Raw genomic sequence first — 24,872 nt, 5'->3', positions numbered from 1 at the left:
CCTTTTGTAAGACTGTGATACATTAAATATCCTTCTTAAAATCTTATCTATACTATTTTGTTTCTTGCTTTAGCAATCTTTGTTCTAAATTAGCAGATTTTTTAAATGTTAAGGTTTTGCTATATGCCATAAAACTAAGTGCAGATTTTGTATGGACACTTTTCCTGTTGAGCTATTTTCTATTATTTTCTTTCTTGCCCTCTCTTCAGGCTATCAGCAGAGCTGTGTACATAGCAGATGTATAACTTTGGTTAACAGGTCCTACTTGAGATCATTTTTGAGGTACAAACTTATGTGCATACATACATAGTATGAGGGGAATATGGTGGAGACAGATGTAATTAACTCAGGGAGAAAATGCCACGTCACAGATAGAGAGAGAGATAGAGGTCATAGTAAAGAACAATATCTTCGTTAAGTGGATATATGTGAGTGAATAGGTGTTTATATGTATGTCTAGGCCAAAGAGATAAAAGATAGACAACTGGCAACTATTCAGGAATTAGTTACACCATTTGAATGGCTTATTTTCCTTCCTTTTACCTGCTAAGTTACTGCACTGCTTTTCTTTCCTTATTTAGTGAACAGGCAGAGAATGGAATTAACAGCCGAGTCAGTTTGGCTTCTTTAGCTATCTTTGGGGGGAAAAACTATAAAGAGAAGTTCAAACTAATATACAAAACATGGTTTCATACCATTTATGGATTTCAGTAAACTCTGTTTTCCCTGTTGCCTCTTTGTAGAAAACCATGGGCAATTATGTTCAGGTAATTTTGACCTTTACAAGGCAACATCTGGAATGATGCATATAGATCTTGTAACACATACAGGAAGAGTGGGGATAAACAGAAGAAAATCTGCAATATAAAGTACAAAAAGAGAAAGCAAGAATGTTCTAAGGAAAGACTCATGAAGAGAAAGAAGCTAAGTACAAGATGCTGTTCTTGAATGTATATTCAAGACAATAATATAAACGCAGGAAGGAAATTATTCACATAACTTGGGATTGCTAAGACTAGTCATTTGTAGATAAGAAAAGAAAGGATTAGAATAAGTATTAGGGATAAGGAAATACAAGGAAGTGCAACTGGGAATAGACTACTAAAGGAAAACCTAGAGGTTGTAGTGGCTTCTGATACTAAAAAAGTGATAATAGTGAAAATGAAACCGAGGTCTAGAGCACAATCTCCTGAAAGAGAAAAATGAAACAAGGGATTTAATTAAAACAAGCATACCTTTCTTTCCTGAATGCAATCTCCTCTATCCTTAAACTAGGGGTACTCTAGTCAGAAAAGCAATTCAAACCTTCTGTGTGCCTAATAATGTGCAAGCTACTAAAGAGGATGGGGAAAAAGAGACCCAGTTCTCTATCCTCAAGGAGCTCAATGTCTGTCCTCTTGAGAAAATCATATGCAGAAAACCTAGATCTTCGTTGAGTGGTTGTGATGATGAATACAAGGAATAGAGATAACAAGATTATTGGGTCTTTTACATCACCATCTGTACTCCTAGTTGCAGAGGCTATTTGACATTGTCAACTTGAGTATTTCTTCCAAAAGCTGTATCCCTGTTTCCTCCGTTTACAGGCTGACTTCCTAGCCCTGACTTCTAGCTGGCAAATTAGACAACTTTCCTCAGTCACATCTGACATGGCTTCTTACAGATAGGCTGTCTCTTCCTTCAGATGGCCATGAATGTTAGTGTGGCAGAGGGCCAGTACATGTGCATAAGGTATAACTCACATTAACCAGTTTCCTGCCCAAATGCACTGGGAAAGGTGATTTCCTTCATTTTCTGAGCTGGATGGTCAAGGAAAATTATCTTTGAGTATCTACTTGAGAGCTGGAGGGGAAAGAGGTTGTTTTCAATCAGGTATTGACTATAAGGAGTAAGTGAAAGAGGGTGTAGGGAATGGGCCAGGGTGGAATGATGTTGAGAGGTCCCTGTTGGCTCCAGTCAAATAGAGAGGAGGGTGTGACAGAAACAATTGGCTCTGAGATTTTTTTCCAACTAGGTCACTCCTGGCCTACTGCTTGTATAATATTCACACTGTGGGAAATATGGGACTGCATAAAACATCATCCTGGTCTAGCAAGCATGTGAATAGTTCAGAATAATACTGAACACAAACAGGTGAGAGGAAAACTACCAACCTAAGAAATGCCATGAAACTATCTTGATAAAGAATGCGTAGTGACACCATGATATCTTTGAAGGCAGAGACCAACCATGTATTATTTAATTTTATATCCTCTCAACACCAAGGAAAAAGACTTTGCCCATGGTAGGCACTTGTTATATGTTTGTTGAAATGAAGTGGCATACCTGTGCAAGGAACTGTAGAAGCTATGAAAATTCAAAACCTAAGGAGATCATTGTTCCCAGAAGCCTAGTTACAAGATACTTACAAAGCAATTAACAGTGTAATTGGGAGGTTGCAGCGTGTGACTGTTTTGGGAAAATAGGGGATTTTGATTTTTTAAAAATTTTGTGCACTGTTGAATTTTATAAGCATTTATTATTTTATACTAAAAATTCATAGCTTTATAGAGCCTTTATAAAGGAAATGGTAGGGAAAGGAAAGGGAAGGACGATAGGACTAGATCCAGAGGGCAGAGAGAGTGGGGATGATTGAGGAGACAGGATAGTTCCCTGTGTAATTGGGAAAGAATTTTAGAGGAGGGAGAGAAAAGATTGTGAGCAGCAATTTGAGAACTTAGAGTCAATAGATGAGTAGAGAGGAATTTTAGAAAGGTCTACTCTGTTAAGCAAATATTATATTGGCCTGCTCTTTGAGAAACTTTGCTGAAGATGTACACTAGTTTTCAAAGAAAAAAAACACATATTATGTGGAAGAGTATGGAGAACCCCCTTCTTTAGCTTTACCCCATATTAGCAAATTATCATGGATTATTTTTTTTAATTAGTCAATTTTTTCACTATGGAAGGTACAAAGAGTTTTTAGTGGAAAGTTACAGTGGGGAAGAGTTGTTTAAGTTATGAAGACTGAGTGGCTAAGAGCAGTGCAGGATACCAGTAGGGAAGGGTAGAGGAATGATGAGGTAGGGAATCCGTCTCCAGCAAGGTGCTTGGCTCATTGTTGTTGCAGGAGAAACAAAGTGAGGACCCAGAACTGGGGATTATATGGCTCAAGGAATGGAGATAAATTACTGGAAGGTGCACAAAATCCCCAAAATATACTTCACTGACTTTCAGAATTTCATTCCATGTTGTTCCTGGCATAAGACTCAGAACTTGATTTCTGACTTTAATGATGGGTCTTTGTTTCTATTAATCATCATACCTTTCAGCAAAGGCATAAAGAGGAGGTGACTTCTTGTGTATTATGATATTGTTAATTGTAATAATTAGCTTCAAAATCCTTTATTTTCTGTTGTTCATGTATCCTTCTGTCTAAAGAATAGAAAATTTATTTGAACTATTAAATGAAAGGAATGTAATTGTTCTATTCTCCCTTTCTAGATTCATTGAACCAACTCTTTTTCTTCTGGAATTTATGGACATGGGCAGAGAAAGATTCCATGCACAGAACAATTCAAGATAAAATCCAAAGCAAAAGTGACAGTTGCCCTCTTTTATTGGTATTGCCTGAAACAGCATATTGGCTGATTTTCACAGGCATATAACCGTTGAAGTTTCCTCTCATTTTGTTGTTGACTATGCCTTGATGTAATTTTTCAAAAGGCAACACGGATGGATCACATCTGTTCCTCTTCCTTTTCCTTTGTTCCCTCCTCCCGCTTTAAGAGAGTTGGGGAAAGAAAGGAAAAATCTTGAACTGCAGGGCATTCAATTATTATTTGTGTGCTGCTTTATTCCAAAATGGATGGATTTTGATGGCTTACAAAGATACATTTAATGCCATAAGAGAGAATTTTTAAAATAAGAAAAGTTGAAATTTGAGCTAAGATATTGAGAAACAAGCAAGTACTATTGGGCACAACTGCATGCCTTGCACTATGCTAGTCTCTCTATGGAAATGAAAGTGAAATATGAAATATGGTTTCCACTTTTAAAGACTATAACATTTAATTGGTAAATGAGACAAACATCTGTGAAACGGTAGTATTGAAGAGTGGTTAGGATCTTTGACTATGGAGCTAAACTTGTCTGGCTTTAAGCTTTCCTACTTTCAATATCTGTGGCTTTGGACAAGATGTTTAACTTCTCTCTGCTTCCATTTGCTCATTTGTAAACTGAGAATATTAGTACCTTACTCACTGGGTGTCTTTGGGGATTAACTTAGAACATATTAGGTGCTTAGCTTATTTTTGCTGTAATAATTTATGAGGTGGAGCACAACTAGATGTTTAACTTCCTATGAACATATGCAAATAGATTTTAGAGAAAACGAGATATGTCAGCGTGCACTTAGGGTAGTCAGGGCTGACTTCATGGTATAGATTACACTTGAGCTACACCTTGAATGGTGAGGCTTCAAATGGGCAAAAGAGGAACGTAGAGGCATGTCAATCAAGTAGGCAGCAAAATAGTTTAATGAATGGCAAGACAAGGGGAATTTGTTGTCAAAGGAAATTAATAGTCCAAAAAAACTGTTGTGGGACTTCAGAAAATCAATCGTGTGACATGAATCTGATCAGAAATCTGTGGATAGCTTCAGGTTTCATATTCTCACCTGGCATTAAACCTTGATATTTCCTTTTTCTGAAGTATTAAAGGATCCTTGTGGGATTATTTTAAACATTGATTCTGGAGTCACAGCCTGCGAACAGCCAGCAAGGCTTATCAAAGTGAATGTCACCTATGTTAAAACTATGGCCACGGGCTTCCCTGGTGGCACAGTGGTTGAGAGTCCTCCTGCCGATGCAGGAGACACGGGTTCATGCCCCGATCCGGGAAGATCCCACATGCCGCGGAGTGGCTGCGCCCGTGAGCCATGGCCGCTGAGCCTGCGTGTCCGGAGCCTGTTGCTCCGCAACGGGAGAGGCCACAACAGTGAGAGGCCCGCGTACGGCAAAAAAAAAAAAAAAAAAAACCAAAAAATCTACAGCCACATTTTATTTTTATTTTGTTGAAGATTTTTAACGCTTTCCACAACCACGTTTTAAATCACACTATTATACCCAGAAAACAGATCAGCATTTTCTTCAGTCACCATATAATACCTGGATCAATCTTCAGATACACAGTAAGAATTACCATGGTTGTATTGATGCATTTCTCCTCTGAACTGGTACAGCAGGATTTGACTAGCCAGTAATTCTTAGTACCTGAAGTTGTGATCTTATCAGTAAGGGATTCAAAAGCACTTTTGATGATGCAGAAGGGGAGAAAGTGAAAAAGATTTGTTTCCAATCAGATGTTCTCAAATGACAAAAGTGACCTCCTTTACAGAAAGTAATGGTTACCCTGTGTTTTATTTTTGGTTCCTAGAATAGATGTAACGTTATAAACCTTAACATTTAATTCCATATAGTTGGAAACCAAGTAAATAACTTTTGAAACAAATGAAAATAACTTTAAATATGAATCTCACATGGATTTAAATCACTTTTCAACTGATATGATTACACAGGTTGGCTACCCTACAAACCTAGATTTCTAGATCAATAAGGGAATTTTTTAAAAATGAAGTCATTTAATAGTAAAGGATTAAAAGTGTTGTCTGTTTATTCTTCCACCTAACAAATTATAGAGAATCATGTGTATTTAATTTTGAACTATTAATTAATTCAATTCAGATGAATTCTTTTGCAACTATATATACACTTGCATACACACACACAGATAGAGTATTTGCTTACTTCCACTCTCTTGCCATCTCAATTTGCTGAGTATGAGTTGGACTTGCTAGTGTAGTGAGTTAATACTCAAGGTCTTTGTCTTTTCCCATAGGGAACTTTTTAAAATCCCTTTGTCAAACTGAGATATGGAAAGCACTGGGTCAAGGAAAGCAGGGCCATAAGCCAAGATCAGCAGAGCCAACATAAGCAGCTAGGGGCCAGTGGGACAGAGAGGAACTAGGGTTCAAGGCAAGGTAGGGTGCATAGGCAGGAAACTCACTCTGCAGTAAACAGAGGTTAAGGGGGGATACACAGGAACTAGGACTCCAGGCACAGCAGGCAGGCAGACTCAGACACAAAACACCAGGGCCAAGGGACCTTGGAGCTAAAGCCAAAACCTACCCAAGGCAGAGGGACTCACATCCTCTTCCTTTTACAAAGAGAACTAACGACTGCTACTCCAGGGCTTGTACTCCAATGGAAGAAATTCTTCCCACCTGGAAAATCCTAACACTCACTCTTGTACGCCAGCTTCTTGAAATATGAGAATGTCAGACCTGAAAGGATCCTTAGAAATTCTCTTAGTTGACTGTCATTTTTTAGAAGAAACTGAGTCTATTTGGGAGAATGAACTTATCAAAACAAACAAACGAAAAACAGCAAAAAACCCCACACAACCTAGTGAAACCACCAGGTCTATAATTTCAGTGTCCTGACTCCAGTACTCTTCCCATGCTGTGTTTCTGCCTTGCCTATACCTTATGTCCTTGAATCAGAAATATGAATGAGAAAACAAGTATCTTCAGACACTGAGCCAACCAATCCCTGTTCTAAGGAGATGAAAGAGGTAAAGTAAGTAAGGTTTATGGGCACGCTATGTAGTCACAAAGGGAGTTCTGTTTATTTACCCTTGATGAAATTCAGTGCAAGAAACTTCTATTGAGATTGAGGCTACTTGATGTGACAGCTTGGTAAGTCCTGTAACTCTAAACATTTCATTTTTCACTGAACTTTGTGCCACTTATCCCTAAGAGCCGATTATAGACCAAAGCAACCTCATTGCTTAAGCTTTTAGTCATGAAAACAGTGCTCTGTCTCATCTTTGAGGCCTGCTGCTATGCTACTTGTCTCTAGTATAGACAAATAGCTGTGGGCATCATCCCTAAAAAGATTTCCTGGCTTTACATGCGTTGCGAAACATGAAACAGTAGGATGTTTCCATCTCTCTGTCTCTCTGTCTCTCTGTCTCTCTCTCTCTCTCTCTCTCTCTCTCTCACACACACACACACACACACACACATTTTTCACCATTTCCAAATAATTAGTTTAAGGGTACTCAAGGATTTTCTCCCAGTGTTGTTCCTTCCCCAGTCAGTTGTCAATTAGCTTTGGTACCCACTTTCTTTTCTCACAAAGTCTTAATCTCTTCTGGGTCGAAAACCCTACTTTGCTGCAGTTTCCACCATCTGGGATAACCATTGCCTGTCTCTGCCTCATCAACTTTTCATCTCCTTTTGAATCTTACTGGAAAAAAATACATTCTTTCTTCCTGCCTTTAGCTTCATAATTGCTTGCTCTCAACTATAATTTATAATTCACTCCAGTGGCTCTATCAATTAATTTAGAAAATTATGGCAAGAGGGTTCTTCTTTAGAAAGAAGTGGGGGGAAAGGTGCACAAAATCACTCTGGGTCTTTTGTATTTCCATACATATTGTGAAATTTTTTGTTCTAGTTCTATGAAAAATGCCGTTGGTAATTTGATAGGGATTGCAATGAATCTGTAGATTGCTTTGGGTAGTAGAGTCATTTTCACAATGTTGATTCTTCCAAACCAAGAACATGGTATATCTCTCCATCTGTTTGTATCATCTTTAATTTCTTTCATCAGTGTCTTATAGTTTTCTGCATATAGGTCTTTTGTCTCTTTAGGTAGGTTTATTCCTAGGTATTTTATTCTTTTGTTGCAATGGTAAGTGGGAATGTTTCCTTAATTTCTCTTTCAGATTTTTCATCATTAATGTATAGGAATGCAAGAGATTTCTGTGCATTAAATCCTGCCACTCTACCAAATTCATTGATTGGCTCTAGTAGCATCTTTAGGATTCTCTATGTATAGAATCATGTCTCCTGCAAACAGTGACAGCTTTACTTCTTTTCCAATTTGGATTCCTTTTATTTCTTTTTCTTCTCTGATTGCTGTGGCAAAAACTTCCAAAACTATGTTGAATAATAGTGCTGTGAGTGGACAGCCTTCTCTTTTTCCTGATCTTAGAGGAAATGGTTTCAGTTTTTCACCATTGAGAACGATGTTGGCTGTGGGTTTGTCATATATGGCCTTTATTATGTTGAGGTAGGTTCCCTCTATGCCTACTTTCTGGAGAGTTTTTAATCATAAATGGGTGTTGAATTTTGTCAAAAGCTTTTTCTGCATCTATTGAGATTATCATACACTACAAAATGTAAAATAGATAGTGGGACGCAGCTGCATAGCACAGGGAGATCAGCTCGGTGCTTTGTGACCACCTAGAAGGGTGGGATAGGGAGGGTAGGAGGGAGATGCAAGAGAGAGGAGATATGGGGATATATGTGTATATATATATATATATATATATATATATATATATAGCTATATATGTATATATATAGGGGATATATGTATATATATAGCTATATTCACTCACAATATAGCTGTTGTGTTAGTTATACAGCAGAAACTAACACAACATTGTAAAGCAATTATACACAAATAAAGATAAAAAAATCACTCTAGAATGTCAAGGATTCTTTCTTTTCCAGATACATAGAAATGGGAAGGCAACATTGTCTATAGTAGATTGAACACTGTATTAACATATTAGAAGACATGAATTAGTTTTTCAGCATTGAAACTAGATCATTATTTTACCTCAGGAAAGTCAGTTTATTTCTGTGTGAGCCTGTGTCTAAATCACAATGATCCATTCAATATGAGTCTGTAATCTCAGTGAAATCAAGGACCCTGGAGTTTTCACCAGTATAGTTTGGGCTACAAATGGTTACTTAGCATATTAGATGATTGATAGGAAAGGCCAGTGTGAACAATGAAGAACTATCTTGGGATTCAACCACACCTGAGCTATTTTGCTTTGTGTGTGTGTCCTTGTGTGTAATTTTTCAAAGTGAGAGAATATATGTTTCTCTTCAACTCAAGAAAACCACATCCATGGATCAGTGGTTCTCAACTTTTTCCCTCTTTAACACACTGGACAGATGACATTCACTATCAGACAGACTCTTAATGGACATTCCCCATACGCAAGTTATGACTCCATCCTTTATCTTTCACTCAAAAAAGGGCATATTCAAATGAATATGATGAGTAAGAGTGACACCAAAATAATGATAACCTCAGCTCTGCTATGAGTTTTTGAGGAACTAATTTACAAATTCAGTGTATTATTAGAACAAACTTCTTAAAATGTGTCTCACAACTGAAAGTATGAGACACATGCCCCTATGTTTTGTGTGTCCTAATATTAACCAACTGGATTGAAGCATGTGGCTCAGGACACTCTCAGCACTTCATGGGCAAAAAAGCAAAAGTTGTGTGCCCTAATTATGCATTCTCTTCTGAAAGAATAAAGCTCTTGAAAGTTGAAACTACAAACTTAAGTACATAAAGCACAGCAAGAAGGTGGATGGCTTTTACATTGGGCATCACAAATATCCACTCCTCTTTTCATCTCATCTTGTAAAGGTCAAATTTAAGTGTGAGCCCAGGGAAGAAAGGAAAACCTTCGTTTATGTTAGCAGTAACAGGAATAGAAATTCTACCTTCAATTCCTTGGATGAATGTAAAATTAACTTGATCGTTCAGGCCTAAGATATACTGCTTACAGATTTCAGTGGTGGAACTTTATACAACTAGTTAATATGATAGACTGAATTGATATGGTAAAGAATCATCTCTTGTTCTAAACACAGAGAAATGCTGGTCAAAATAAAGATTGTACATGCTTAGCTCAGCATGAAAGCAAGTAAGGGAAATTCCCAAGCTTTAGGAATGAAAAGGGAACTCAAACCCAGAGAAGGGAGCATAAAGGGAGGCTAAATACCTCCTGAGGCTATCAGAATCAGATAAGGATCTTAGGAATCTAAGGGCTTGAGCTCAAGGTCAGATGATAGAGCCACAGATCTGTGTGAAGTGTGGAGCTAGAACTGAGAGCCCAACAAAAATCTAGAAGCCTGAATAATCTATGAAGCCTGAAACTCTATGAAACAGGAAGTAGAAAACTCTGCTCATTGGTCTAGGAAAGTAACCAGGAAATTCACATTCTGTCTGGTCCATGGTCATGAATGAAGAGACACTCCAGAGAAACTGGAACTCTAAACTTGTACCAAGCATGGATGTGGACTTTAAATTCACACAACCCCCATGTGGTACAAACCCCCAAGCTAAGAAATTAACAGAAAAACTGTTTCCAGACCAGTGAAACTTGTAAGAACTTGGCAGAGGCAAACTCGGAACCACTCTGAGGGAATGCCTCCACAGCACTCACCACCCAGGACTCCCAGAGGAAACAATCCCTACTGTAGATAAAAACACAGTAATTACAAACCTTGCAAGAAAATTAACCACCATATGTGTGCTTCCACTGACACAAACAGAAAAAAAATTGCATCCCAAGAAATAGAGATAATAGGACAATTTGAAAGAGGTTTGTTGAAAACTGTTTTAAGAGAAAAACAAAGAATGAAGAACAACTGTGAGACAAGAGTAGAGCCTTGCTGGTTATCTGCGGCCTTTATAAAATCCATAGCCCATCATGGGATACGGATACAGGGAGGGGCAGATCTATCTAGATAAAGAAGTTGAAAATCAAATTTTTGCCCTTGAGAAATTCTTAGAAAGTCCAGGTACAGGGGGAGATTAAGATGTGTGGCCAAATTAAATAAATTTTATCATTCCACTCTTACCTGCAATTCTCTCGCATTAGATAATTCAGCCTCTGGTTCCTTTAAAGTTGTCCCAGAGCAACTGTATGGATTTGAAATGCAAAATAGAGTCTCCTTGGGCTTGCAGGAGACTTATACATAGACAATTCAGTGATTAGGGTGATGACTTTGGCTCTTAAAACACAAAGATTGAGATGTCTATAACATGTTTGCAACTTGCATTATATTTAATTCATTTTGTGTATTGTCCTTCACCTCTTCCTCTTTCCCCTCCCAGACATAAACTTCCTGAGGACATGGATTTCTTTTAGCTTTTAACAACTTTGTTGAGCTGAAATTTACATATCATACAATTTATCCATGAAAGTGTACCATTCAATGGCTCTTAGTAAGTTTACATATTAGTGCAGCCATCATCCCAATGCAGCTTTAAAACACTGCTATCATTTCCTAAGAGTTTCCTCCTTCAGATTTTCAGTCAATCCCTGACCCCAGCCATAAGTAATTACTGATCTGCTTCTGTTTTTATAGTCATGTGTTCTCTAAAAATTTAATATAAATGAAATCATACAATATGCAGACTTTTGTATTTGGCTTCTTTCACTCAGCATAATGATTTTGAGTTTTATTCATGTAGAATGTGTCAGTAACCATCCACATGTTGACTGAAATTTGAGTTGTTTGGGGCTATTACAAATAAAGCTGATACAGGGAGGTGGTTTGAATTGATGATGTAGGAAGATCCTGAATTGATCTCCTCCCACAGGCACACCAAATTAACAACTACATATGGAATAATTTCCTCTGAAAAAGTCGTAGAAACTAGCTAAGAAACTCCTTCACATTAGGCAAATGAAAAGAAGACAGGTAGGAGAGGCTGAGATACAAACTCACCATAAATACCACCCCAAGTGTGGCAACGCACAGTTGGGAGAGAAGTCACCAACCTGGAGCTTCTTCCTGAGGAGTGAAGGATTCATACTCCACATCGATCACCCCAGCTTTTAAGGTCTGCACCTAACAGATGAGTTCCCAAAACATCTGACTTTGAAAACCAACAGGGCTTATATCCCCAAGACCCAAAGGGCTGTAGCAAACTGAGAAAGAGCTCTTAAAGTGCTCACATGTGGACTCACTCACCCCAGGGCCCAGCAGAGAAGCAGCTGTTTGAAAAGCACCCAGCCTTTATGTGAAAGAGATTAATTTGCTAACCTTAAAGCACCAGTCTCCTAGGGACAGAGGCTGTTTAGGGCCATTTTCACACTCTCCTTCTTCCTTGCTAAAGGTGACAGGCACCATCTTTTTTTTTTTTCTTTTCTCAGTGGGCGCCATCTTTGCACTTTCCCTCTGCCTGCTCCATAATACCAGTGTCTCCCAGACGGGAGCTTTTACATGTGTCTGGTACCACAGTTTTTACATCTGGTGCCTTGCTTTTTGCAGCTCCTTCCAGTGGACACCTCTACATCACCTGGCTCTGAGGGTCAGTGGGGCTTACACTTGCAGGTCCCAAAAGACTATAATCAATAGAGAAAGAGTTCTTAAACAGCTACCACTCTCAGGGCACAAGAAGAGACAATAGACCCAGAAGCTCAATCTTTCTGTGAAACAGGCCTGTTAGCTTATCATCATGGCTGCAGCCTGAGGGGAGACTTCTAATTAAACACATCTGAAGATTGACTATAAACCTTCCCAGAGACCTCAGAGGGCTGGCACTGTCTTTGTGCTCTCTCTCTGTCACACCCCAGAGCACCAGTATCTTTCAGAAGGGAACTTTTATCTGTGTCTGGTACCCCAGATTTTACATCTGGTGCCTCAGTTTTTGAAGTTGCTGCCCAGCAAATGCCTCTTGATCATCTGGCTCTGGGAGTCAGGGGGCTTGCGTTCCTGAGTCCCATGTGACTGTAACAATTGAAGAAAGGGTTATTGGCAGACTACCACCCCCAGGGCACTGCACAGACAGCAGACTGGAACACATCCCCAGCTTTTCAGTGAAAAAGGCCTACTTGCTAGCCCTGGGGCCTCAGCCTGAGTCAAGAGCTTCAGATTTGGCTCACACCTAGATACAATGGAGGTACTCTCAAGGAATGCAGGCTAGGTGACATCATCTTTGTGCTCTCCCTCTGACTCACTCCAGCTCATTTGTGTCTCCCAGTGAGGAGCTTATAGATTAATCTGGAGCCCCAAGTTTGCCCAGGGAACACTACCAGATTGCCTAGCTCTGGTGGCTAGCAGGGATTACACTTGTGGATCCACAGGACTGTTATATATGAATACTTTAAAAGCTGCTTCCTGAGGATCTGAGTTCCAATCAGCCTGAATATAAGTGCTGACTGAGATCCTCCCCTCTTTAGGCCACTGACAAGTCTTGGCACACCCTAAATTACTGGGAGCTATTAAAAATATAATAGACTGCTTGGACAATCACAAAGGTTTGAGAGACAACCAAAAGCTAGGGTAAGTTGAGCAACAAGGTTCATCTCCTACATGAGGTCACCACTTCAAGACTGGAAAAGGTGGTTGTTCTATCTAATTCATAGAAGTCAACACAGAGGGTGAAGGAAAATAAACAGAGGAATATGTTTTAAGCAAAAGAACAAAATAAAATCTCAGTAAAATACCTTAATGAAATGGAGATAAGCAATTTACTTGATAGAGTTCAAAGTAATTGTCATAAAAATACTCACCAAATTTGGGAGAAGAACGGATGACCACAGGATGAGAATTTCAACACAGAGATAGAAAATGTAAGAAAGTACCAAACAGAAGTCACAGAGCTGAAGAATACAATAACTGAACTGAAAAATACACTGGAGGGATTCAACATCACACTATAATAGATGAAGCAAAGAAAAGTTTACCTGAAGACAAGGCAGTAGAACTCACCCAATCAGAGCAGCAAAAAGAAAAAGGATGGGAAAAATGTGAAGATAGCTTAAGAGATTTATGAGACAACACCAAGCAGACTAACATTTGCATTATAGGAAGTCCCAGAAGAAGAGAGAGAGAAAAGGCCATACAACATATTTGAAGAAATAATGGCTGAAAACTTCCCTAACCTGGGAAGGAGATGGACATCCAAATCCAAGAAACCTGGAGAGTTCCTTGTATGAGGAACCCAAAGAGACCTACACCAAGACACATAACTGTATACAGTCGTCCCTTCATATTTGAGGGTTCTATATTCATGGATTCAATGAATAAAATAATCAAACTTCATTATATAATCAAAGGGCATTACATAAGCAGCAGCATAAACATTTTTTCTCAAGTGCACATGGAACATTCTCCAGAATAGATCATATGTTAGGCCACAGAATAAGTCTTAATACATTTAAGAAGATCAAAATCATATCAAGCTTACCCTTAGCACAGGGAGATCAGCTCGGTGCTTTGTGACCACCTAGAGTGGTGAGATAGAGAGGGTGGGAGGGATACACAAGAGGGAGGGTATATGGGGATATATGTACATATATATGTGTGTGTGTGTGTGTGTGTGTGTGTGTGTGTGTGTGTGTATGTATAGCTGATTCACTGTTATGCAGCAGAAATGAACACAACATTGTAAAGCAATTATACTCCAAAAAAGATGTTAAAAAAATAAACACAGCGTTTTAAAACTTACAAAAATAATCATATCAAGCATCATTTCAACAACAATCAAATGAATCTAGAAATTAATTAAAAGAAGAAAACTGCAAAATACACAAATATATGAATATTAAACATGCTGCTAAACAACAAATGGATCAACAAAGAAGTCAAAAGAGAAATTATAAAATACTGTTCAGCAAATGAAAATGGAAATACAACATACCAGAATTCGTGGGATGCAGCAAAAGCAGTTCTAAGAGGGAAGTTCATAGCAATAAATGCTTACCTCAAGAAACAAACAAACAAAAAATCTTAAATAAGTAACCTAACTATACTTCAAGGAATTAGAGAAAGAAAAACAAATGAAGCCCAAAGTTAGTAGAAGGAAGGAAATATCAAAGATCAGAGTGGAAATAAATGAAATAAAGACTAAAAAGACAATAGAAAAGATTAGTGAAACTAAGTGTTGGTTCTCTGAAAAGGTAAACAAAATTGACAAACCTTTAGCTATACTCACCAAGAAAAGGAGAGGGCTCACAAAAATAACATAACAAATGAAAGAAGAAACATTAGAAATGATACCACAGATAAAAGGATCTTAAGAGGCTACTATGAAAATCATATGCCAACAAACTGGATAACCTAGAAGAAATGGGTAAATTCCTAGAAATAGACAACATTCTAAGACTGAATCCTGAAGAAAGAAAATCTGAACAGACTGATTACTAGTAAGGAGGTTGAATCAGTAGTCAAAAACTTCCCAAGAAACAGAAGTCCAGAATTGGATGTCTTCACTGATGGATTCTACCCAACATGAAAGGATTAATACCAATTATTCTCAAACTCTTCCAAAAACCTGTAGAGGAGGGAACACTTCCAGCTTCATTTTACAAGGCTAGTGTTACCATGAAACCAAAACCAGACTAGGACACCACAAGAAAATAAAATTACAGGCCAATATCCCAAATGAAAATAGATGCAAAAATCCTCAACAAAACATTATCAAACAAAATTCAACAATTTATGAAAAGGATTGTACCCCATAATCAAGTGGTATTTATTCCAGGCATGCAAGAATGGCTAAACAACTGCAAATCAATGGGATACATCACATTAAAAAGTAAAGGCATATATGTGGAACCTAGAAAAATGGCACAGATGAACTGGTTTGCAGAGCAAAAATAGAGACACAGATGTAGAAAACAAACGTATGGACGCTAAGGGGGGAAGTGGTGGTGGGTGGGGGGATGAATTGGGAGATTGGGATTGACATGTATACACTAATATATATAAAATAGATAACTAATAAGAACCTTCTGTATAAAAAATATAAATAAAATTCAAAAAAATAAAGGCTAAAAATGATATGATCATCTCAATAGATGCAGGAAAAGCATTTGATAAAATTCAACTTCCAAGTATGATAGAAATTCTCAACACAGTGGTTATACAGGGAACATCCCTCAACATAATAAAGGCCATATATGACAGGCCCACAGCTAACATCATACTCAATGGTGAAGAGCTAAAAGCTTTTCTTCTAAGATTAAGAACAAGACAAGAATGTCTACTTTCACCATTTTTAATTCAACAGAGTATTGGAAGTCCTAACCAGAGCAATTAGGTAAGAAAAATAAATAAAATCATCCAAAGTGAATAGGAATAATTAAAACTGTTACTATTTGCAGATGACATGATATTATGTATAGAAAACCATAAAGACTCCACAAAAAAACTGTTAAGACTAATAAATGAATTTAGTAAAGTTGCAGGATATGAAATCAATATACCAAAGTCTGTCACATTTCTATACACTAATAACAAACTATCATTAAGAGAAATTAAGAATAAAACTCCATTTACAACAGCATCAAGAGAATAAAATTCCTAGGAATAAATTTAACCAAAGAAGTGAAAGACCTATACACTGAACACTATAAGACATCATGAAAGAAATGGAAGAAGACAAAAATAAATGGAAAGGTATCCTATGCTCATGGATTGGAAGGAACAATACTGTTAAAATGTCTATACTACCCAAAGCAATCTACAGATTCAATACAATCCCTATCAAAATGGCAATGGCATTTTTTCACATAAATAGAATAAACAATCCTAAAATTTGTATGGGACAATAAAAGACATAGATAGCCAAAACATTTTTAGAAAGAAGAACAAATATGGAGGCATCATACTCCCTGATTTCAAACTGTATTACAAAGCTACAGTAATCAAAACAGTATGGTACTGGCATAAAAACAGACACATAGATCAATGGAACAGAATATAGAGCCCAGAAATACACCCACACATATATGGTCAATTAATTTATGACACAGGAGTCAAAAATATACAATGAGGAAAGGCCAGTATCTTCAATAAATGTTATTGGGAAAACTAGACAGCCACATGCAAAAGAATGAAACTGGATGAATATCCTATACCATATACAAAAATTAACTCAAAATGGATTAAAGAGTAGAATGAAACACCTGAACCTATAAAACTCCTAGAACAAAACATAGGCAGTAAACTCCTTGATATCAGTTAGTTTGGAGATGATTTTTAAAATCTGACTCCAAACCAAAAGCAACAAAAACAAAAATAAACAAATGGGATTACATCAAACAAAAAAGCTTTTGCACAGTAAAGGAAACCATCAACAATGAAAAGGCAACTGACTGAATAAGAGAAAATATTTGCAAATCATATATATGATAGGTGGTAAATATCCAAAATATATAAAGAACACATATAACTCAATAGCAAACCAAACCAAAAAAAAAAAAAAAAAACTTGATTTAGAAATGGGCAGATCTGAACAAACATATTTCCAAAGAAGACATGCAGATGGCCAACAGGTACATGAAATGATAATCAACAGATTGCTAACAGGTACATGAAATAATCATCAGAGAAATGCAAATCAAACCACAATGAGATCACCTCACACCTGTTAGAATGGCTATTATCAAAAAGACAACAAATAACAAGTGTCGGTGAGGATGTGGAAAAAAGGGAAACCTTGTGCACTGTTGATAGGAATATAAATTAGTGTAGCCACTATATGGAAAACAGTATGGAGTTTTCTCAAAATTAAAAATAGAACTACCATATGATTCAGTAATTCTGCTCTGAGTATTTATCCAAAGAAAATGAACACACTAGCTCAAAAAGGTATCTGCACCCCCATATTCATTGGAGCATTACTTACAATAGCCAAGATATGGAAACAACCTAAGTGTCCATCAATGGGTGAATGGATAAAGAAAAGGTGGTGTGGGTGTGTGGGTGTGTGTGTGTGTGTGTGTGTGTAATGAAATATCATTCACCCATTAAAAAGAATGAAATCTCACTATTTGAAACAACATGGATGGATGTTGAGGGCATTATGCTAAGTGAAATAAGTCATACAAAGACAAATACTGTATGACCTCAATTATATGTGGAATCTAAAACAAACAAATAAGTAAACATAAAACAAACTCATAGATAAAAATAGATTGGTGGTTGCCAGAGGTGGGGTTTGTGGTGGGTGGGCAAAATGAGAGGTCAATAGGTACAAACTTCCAGTTATAAAGTAAATAAGTCATGGTGATATAATGTACAACATGGTGACTATAGTTAGTACTGTATTGCATTTTGAAAGTTGCTAAGAGAGTAGATCGTAAAAGCCTTCATCACAAGAAAAAATAAATTCATGACTATGTGTGGTGACATGTTAACTAGACTTATTTTGGTGATCATTTTGCAATATATAATATCAAATCATTGTATTATATACCTAAAACTAATATATTATATGTCAATTATACCTCAATTGAAAAAATAAAGCTGATATGAATATTTGTGTACAAGTCTTTATATAGACATAGGCTTTCATATGGAATGGTTGGATCACATGGCAGATGTTCAACTTTTTAAGAAACTATAGATTAATTTTAACTTCCTAGAATTTTATATAAATTGAGTCATAAAGCATGTACTCTTTTGTTTGACCTCTTTAACTTAGTATAATTGCTTTAAATCTCAAAAATCATATGTTGTGGTATGTATCAGTACTTCATCCTTTTCATACCTGATGAATATTTTTTGTATGGATGTACCAGAGTATTCCTTCACCTGTTGATGAACATTTGGACTATTTCCAGTTTTGGGGTATTACAAATAAAGCTGGTATGAACATTCATGTATAAGTCTTTGTATGAACATATGTTTTATTGACTGGTCTAGACTTAATAAAGTGATAGAGAAATTGCTAGTAATACAGACTGAACCTAAAAGGGAGTTATGTCTAAAGCTGTTACCTTGTAAATAGCACAAAACACTGAGAAGCTTGCAAAGTTATTTTTATTTTGATAGTCTTTAACCTACTGTACAATCCTTTTTAGATACAAATATGAGTTGGTCATCTCTACTAGTAGGATATACAGTACCATAGGAATGACTTTGAAAACATCTGGAGGCAAAACAATACAATAGCAAACAGATACAAATGGTAGATAGGAGTTTGCACATGCATGTAAGCCAGATTTTAGAAAAACCTGGAGAGACTGTTTCAGGTTATTTGCTCAATCAGTGCTGAGATCCCTCCCAGGCCTTTTGAAAGAAGAGGTATTCACAACGTGGCACACATTGATTCTTACTATCTGGCGCAAGAGCTGATCATTTTGGGACTCTCCTCAGAGTACTGCGTATGATGATTGAACCATCTTCCTGTTTTAGCCGTTGACAAAGGCTTCAGGATATTTGTTCAGCATTTGTAGAAACTAGACTGCTGAAATATGTCTCTTGCATTTATTTAGCAAAACCTGTCTGATAGGAGAGTAAAAACATTCCCAGGAGAAATCGCTGCAATAGTCAGTACCCATTGTGTAGTGCCAAGGAAAGGGCAGATGCTGTCATTTTTGATAGACCACCTCAGGGAGGCACCTTTTTGCACATCGCTATAATCGTCTTTTTCCATTAAAATCAAACCAGGCCTGAGTACCCACATGCTAGGAATCACTAAAAGGTATTTTATTTGATATATTCTTTCAACATAGCCCAAAGGAATGACAACCAGAATTTATTTGTATAAATGTATATACTGGTAGTTTTAGCAACTGGGATCCTTATAATAATGTTTATCACAGTCTCTGGATCTTTTGCCATCTAGGTTGACATTCTGTAATACCTTTAGTTTCATGGGAATGAAGAGCAGTAAGGCATAAAAAGACCCTGTGTTCGGGTTTAGAGAACACAGGGCCTGCTTGGATGAATCACACCTACTCTAGAATCTGGGAAATATTTATAGAGCATTGATAAGAAAAGGATATTACCCCATAGGCACTCATAAGTAAAAGAAGGACATGAGATTGGCAGGATCAAAATGAACAGTTATCTATCTCATTACATATATAGAATTATGCCTCAAACTTGACTTTTTGAAAGACCAAGCCTTGGAAGGAAAACACAACCATGCTAAATTTGGATGGGACTTGCACGTTCACCAAGCACTTTTGTAGATATTGTCTTATCTGAGCATCCAAAGTATTATTACCATCCATATTACATATATGAGAAATCAGTTTGTAAAAGGTTAGGTAATGTACCCAGGGCCAGAGAGTCTACTTTTTAATGATAGATCCAAAACAAGGACCCACATCTCTTAGCTATACAAGGCTGTCTTCCATTTTTTAGACAAGTTTGTATCACAAAACACATGTTCAAAGAAACAATGAATAACCTTGTTTCAGATTAGCATGACATATATGAAAGACTGTTGATATCAAAGCTTTTGACAGTAATTGAATGATCCCAAAGGTCCATGACAAGTCATTTGCTGAGAGAGAAATTTACACTATAAAAAGACCAATATTTGGTAGCACTTATTGTGGTTAAGCCCAGCCTATCACCCAGCATCCATATGTCTATGAGGTTTTCTTAATTTCCACAGTCTCAATGTAGACCCTAACTCCAATTAAAATTGTTTCTTGGTGAAAATGGTCCTCAAAGCAAGCCATCTGCTAGTTATGGTGATTAAATAGAAAGGTTCCCAAAAAGTAATGGTTCTTAGAACATGGAAGTTTTGGATCAATTTAAGAATAGAAAGGAGAAATTTTACACAGCTCAGAGTTATAATGGGAACAATTTCACCATGTACTATACAAGGAAAAAAATATTTTTGAAATTGCTTTATCTAGTGCTCCAACCAGGGCAAAAATTACATGTTATAGAGAAAATGATATGTTATATTATGATTTATGAATTAGGGGATTCCTTTGTCAGAAATGTCAAGATTGTACTCTCTATACCATTCTTCCCTTACTGATGTACTTTGTAAGAAGAAAATAAAATCAACGCCAGCAAAAAAAATTGCTTATATATTTGATGATAAATTCATAATTAAAACAAAGTTTTTAGCTATAATCAGCAAGATGCATAGTAAAAAACTGCAGTATTGCCTAGAATTATTTAAGTTCTGTAGGTGACACAAGGAATATCGAAGATATGGTTAGACTGAGTTTTCACTGCATGTACTTTCTATAGATATTCTTATAATTATAAAATTCTTATTTGATTTTAATTATCCAATTTTTCTCAGAATATACAGTAATCAGAATTAACAAAATTTCTCTATGCAATCTTAGTAATAGTGGATAGTCTATTATATATTTTCTCACAAATCAAAAATTAACTTATACTTTGATTAATGTTAACTTCAAAGGTAAGTCCAAGTAAGCAGTTATTAATATGCTCAAAAAAGGAAAATAAAAGAGGGTTCCTTCCATATGATTCTTTCATATTAGTTCCTAGGAGGGAGGCAGTAAAAATAAGCAGTTCTAAAAACTTAGTAACTTTCTTTATTTTCTCATTTTTGATAATATATTGAATTTTAAAATTTCCCAGAGGCCCTTGTAACTATTTTAAAATGTTCTCATTTGCAGTGATAAGGTGATTGGAAGAAGAGTTATAAATGGGTCACTTCTGAGTTTTCCTTTGGATGTTAAATGGTCCTTTTCTGTCTTCCAATGATAACCAGAGCCATTTGCTCATTTTTTTCTCTGTCATTCTCAGGTAAGCCTCTGAACATCCCTTGCAAAGCATTCTTTGGATTCAGTGGAGAGTCCGGACCAATGATCTACTGGATGAAAGGGGAGAAGTTTATTGAGGAACTGGCAGGTCACATTAGAGAAGGTGAAATAAGGTACAGAACTTGAATTGCTTACTTTTCTTTGCTGTGTTTGCAGTTAAGCAATGGAACATCCTAGAAGAGCTTCTGCCTGGGATTTTAATTGCAACTCCAAATCATTCCATTTTCTAAAAGCTGATCTGGTGGAGAGAATGAGGCTGACAGTCTTAAGAAATGCTAATGTATAAGCTTCCAATATAAGGAAGTTTTCTCAGGTTCTAAGAATATACCATGGGGTATAATGATTCCCTCAAAGCTGCCTAAGCAAATTCCTTTAAGGTTTCAAAGCTTAGGCCACTGTTTCTCTAGTCCCAGCAAAGATCCAAACTTTGTAGGTGACTCTTCAGACCACAGGGCAAATGCTCATTTACTCCCTGGGAACAGACAACTTTCATATGTCATAAGTATAAAGCTGTGGTGGCAGTAGTAAGCCAGTACTCGCCAAAATAACTGTTGACTCTTGTTGAATAGTGTTTCTTTTTCCCAGTACCCACTGCTCATCCTGAAAGTGACTTTCAGGTTAGTACCTCCCTAGACCTCTTTTCACTCTCCTGTTACACAGATACCTCCCTGGTATATAGATATCTATTCTATTGGTTTTCTAATCCTATGTATATGACCACATTGTACAAATAAGAGATAGGTAATTTTTTCTACCTCAGTCTATGGGGTTACCCTTTGATTTCAGAAATGGTGATATATAATGTACTTTTCTCACTCCAATAGGAATTGGGACCCCTCCCCCTCCACCGCTATTAAGAATCATGAAATAGAAATCAAACCAGTATTTCAGTGCAACTAATGTTAAAATGTGTTCTTTTATTTTTCTTATTAAATATAGAGCAGTTTAAAAGAAAAATGTACACATTATATTATTTACTATGATTAGGTATAATTTATAATAACTACCATGACAGTTTTTCTTCATGTGTCCATGTAATAACTCCCCCCTAGGGGTACATATCTTTGAGGGTCTATGAACCCCCTGAGAGTTTATGCAAAATATTCTCTATATGAGCATATTTCTAGGAAGAAAAGTACATGAAAATGTACCTGACACCATTAGTCATCGGGGAAAGATAAATCAAAACCATGTGATAATATTGGGTCGGCCAAAAAGTTCGTTCGGGATTTTCTGTAAGATGGTATGGAAAACCCCAACAAACTTTTTGGCCAATACTTCATACTCACTAGGATGGCTATAATCAAAATGTCAGATTACAACAAGTGCTGACGAGGATGCAGAGAAATTGGAACCCTCATACACTTCTGGTGGGAGTGTAAAATGGTGCAGCCACTTTCTGCAATTCCTCAAATGGTTAAACAAAGAGTTATCAGCAATTCCCTTCCTAGGTATATAACCAAGAGAAATCAAAACATATATCCACACAAAAACTTGTATATAAATGTTCACAGTAGCATTATTCATAATAGACAATAGGTGGAAACAGCCTAAATGACCATTAACTGATGCATGGATAAATAAAATGTGATGTATTCATACAGTGGAATAGTGTTTAGCCATATAAAGGAATAAATGAGATAGTGATACACACTACAACATGGATGAACCTTGAAAACATTCTCAGTGAAAGAAGTCAGTGACAAAAGACCACATATTATATGATTTCATTTATATGAAATGCCTAGAATAGGCCAATCTATAGAGACAAAAGTATACTAGTATTTGCTTAGAGCTGGGAGAATGGAGCGATAAGGGTAAGTACCTAGAGTATATGGGTAAGTTTTATGGAGTGGGTTTTGGTGTGCTGGATACAATATTGTAATCTAAAATGCATTATTTTAAAGTGTACAATTCAGTAACATTTAATACATTCACAATGTTGTGCAACCACCACCACTATCTAGTTCTAGAAATTTTTCATCACCCCAAGAGGAATCTCTATGCCCTTTGAGTCTAAGGCTTCTTTTGGAGGTGATGAAAATGTTACAAAATTGACTGTGCTGATGGTTGCACATACTTGTGAATATACTAAAAAACAGTGAATTGTGCATTTTAAATGGATGAATTGTATGGTATGTAAATGATATCTCAATAAAGCTATTTTTTAAAAAATACTTCTAACTGATTGCCTGACATAAAAAGATACTCAGAAAAAAATAATCAGTATACTACTTACAAATAGTTCTTAACTATTAATTCCCATTTAATCTTTAAGGTTCCTAATAGGTATCACTTTATTAGCCAATTTCAAGTTAAGGTTTATGAAATTAATGCAAATGAATTTATATTAACTTATTTCAGAAGATACATGTTTAGAATTATTCTCAATATATCTGCCTGTAAAAGACTTTAAGGGTCACTCGTCATTTTTCAGAGAAAGAAACTGGTCCCCAAACAGCCAGTGGTAGGTACAGTGGTACAAAGAAGCAAAATTTCCACTACCAAAAAGCTCAGAGCTATGTTTAATGATCAAAGGTAGTAGTTATATGAGCCTAAGATAATTATTTCCCTTTTCCTATACATGACTAATTGGATTTTTAAAAAAATAAACAGGTTTATTGGCACATAATTGACATACAATAAACACACAATTTAGAGTGTATAATCTGTAAGGGCTGATTGATATATGTATCCACCTATGAAACCATCATCATAATGAAGATAATGAACATATAAATTACCCACAAGTTTCCTGGTGCTCCTTGCTAATGCCCCCCTCCTGCCCTTCTTTCAAAACAACACTTATCTTTCTGTCACTATAAATCAGTTTGCATTTTATAGAGTTTTATATAAATGGAATCATGCAGTACGTGCTCTTTTATTGTCTGGATTATTTCACTAAACACAATTATTTTGAGATTCATCTGTCTTGTTACAAGTATCAGTAGTTCATTCTTTTTTTTTATTGCTCAGTATTATTCCATTATATGGATATAAACAATTTGGTTATCCATTCACTTGTTGATTGACATTTGGGTTGTTTCCAGTTTGAGGGCAATACAGATAAAGCTGCTATGAACATACATGTATGCATCTTTGCATGCATATATATTTCCTTTATTCCTGGATAAATGTCTAGACATGGAATGGATGAATTTGATAGTAAGTGTACATTTAACTGTTTTAGTTCCTTTTAAAGCTTTTTTAAAAAAATCTTTACTTTTTAGAATAATTTTAGATTTACATAAAAATTGTAAAGATAGTGTCTTATTCTGTTCAGCTGCTATAAATTTCATAGACTGGGTGGGTTAAACAACAAATATTTATTTCTCACAGTTCTAGAGATTGGGAAGTCCAAAATCAAGGCACCAGCAGACTCAATGGCTGATGTGAGCTCACTTCCTGGTTGATAGATGGCCATTTTCTTACTGTACCCTCAGTGTCCTCACATGGCAAAAGAGGCAGTTTTTCTTGTTATTAACATCTTAAGTTACTATGGT

At 36.4% G+C, this 24,872-nt stretch overlaps 1 protein-coding gene across 1 annotated transcript in view; it reads left to right on the top strand.

Annotated features, from left to right (window-relative positions):
- IL1RAPL2 (interleukin 1 receptor accessory protein like 2) overlaps positions 1–24,872 on the top strand; it is a 541,686-nt gene that overhangs the window by 478,275 nt on the left and 38,539 nt on the right. The window contains exon 5 of the mRNA XM_019949414.2: positions 21,353–21,482. Within this exon, the coding sequence (XP_019804973.2) occupies positions 21,353–21,482 (130 nt within the window). The remainder of the gene's footprint in view (positions 1–21,352; positions 21,483–24,872) is intronic.

The sequence above is a fragment of the Tursiops truncatus genome, chromosome X, assembly GCF_011762595.2.
Source record: "Tursiops truncatus isolate mTurTru1 chromosome X, mTurTru1.mat.Y, whole genome shotgun sequence".
Classification (NCBI taxonomy): domain Eukaryota; kingdom Metazoa; phylum Chordata; class Mammalia; order Artiodactyla; family Delphinidae; genus Tursiops; species Tursiops truncatus.
The sequence above is the reverse complement of the archived record's forward strand: the minus strand, read 5'-3'. Positions and strand labels throughout refer to the sequence as shown.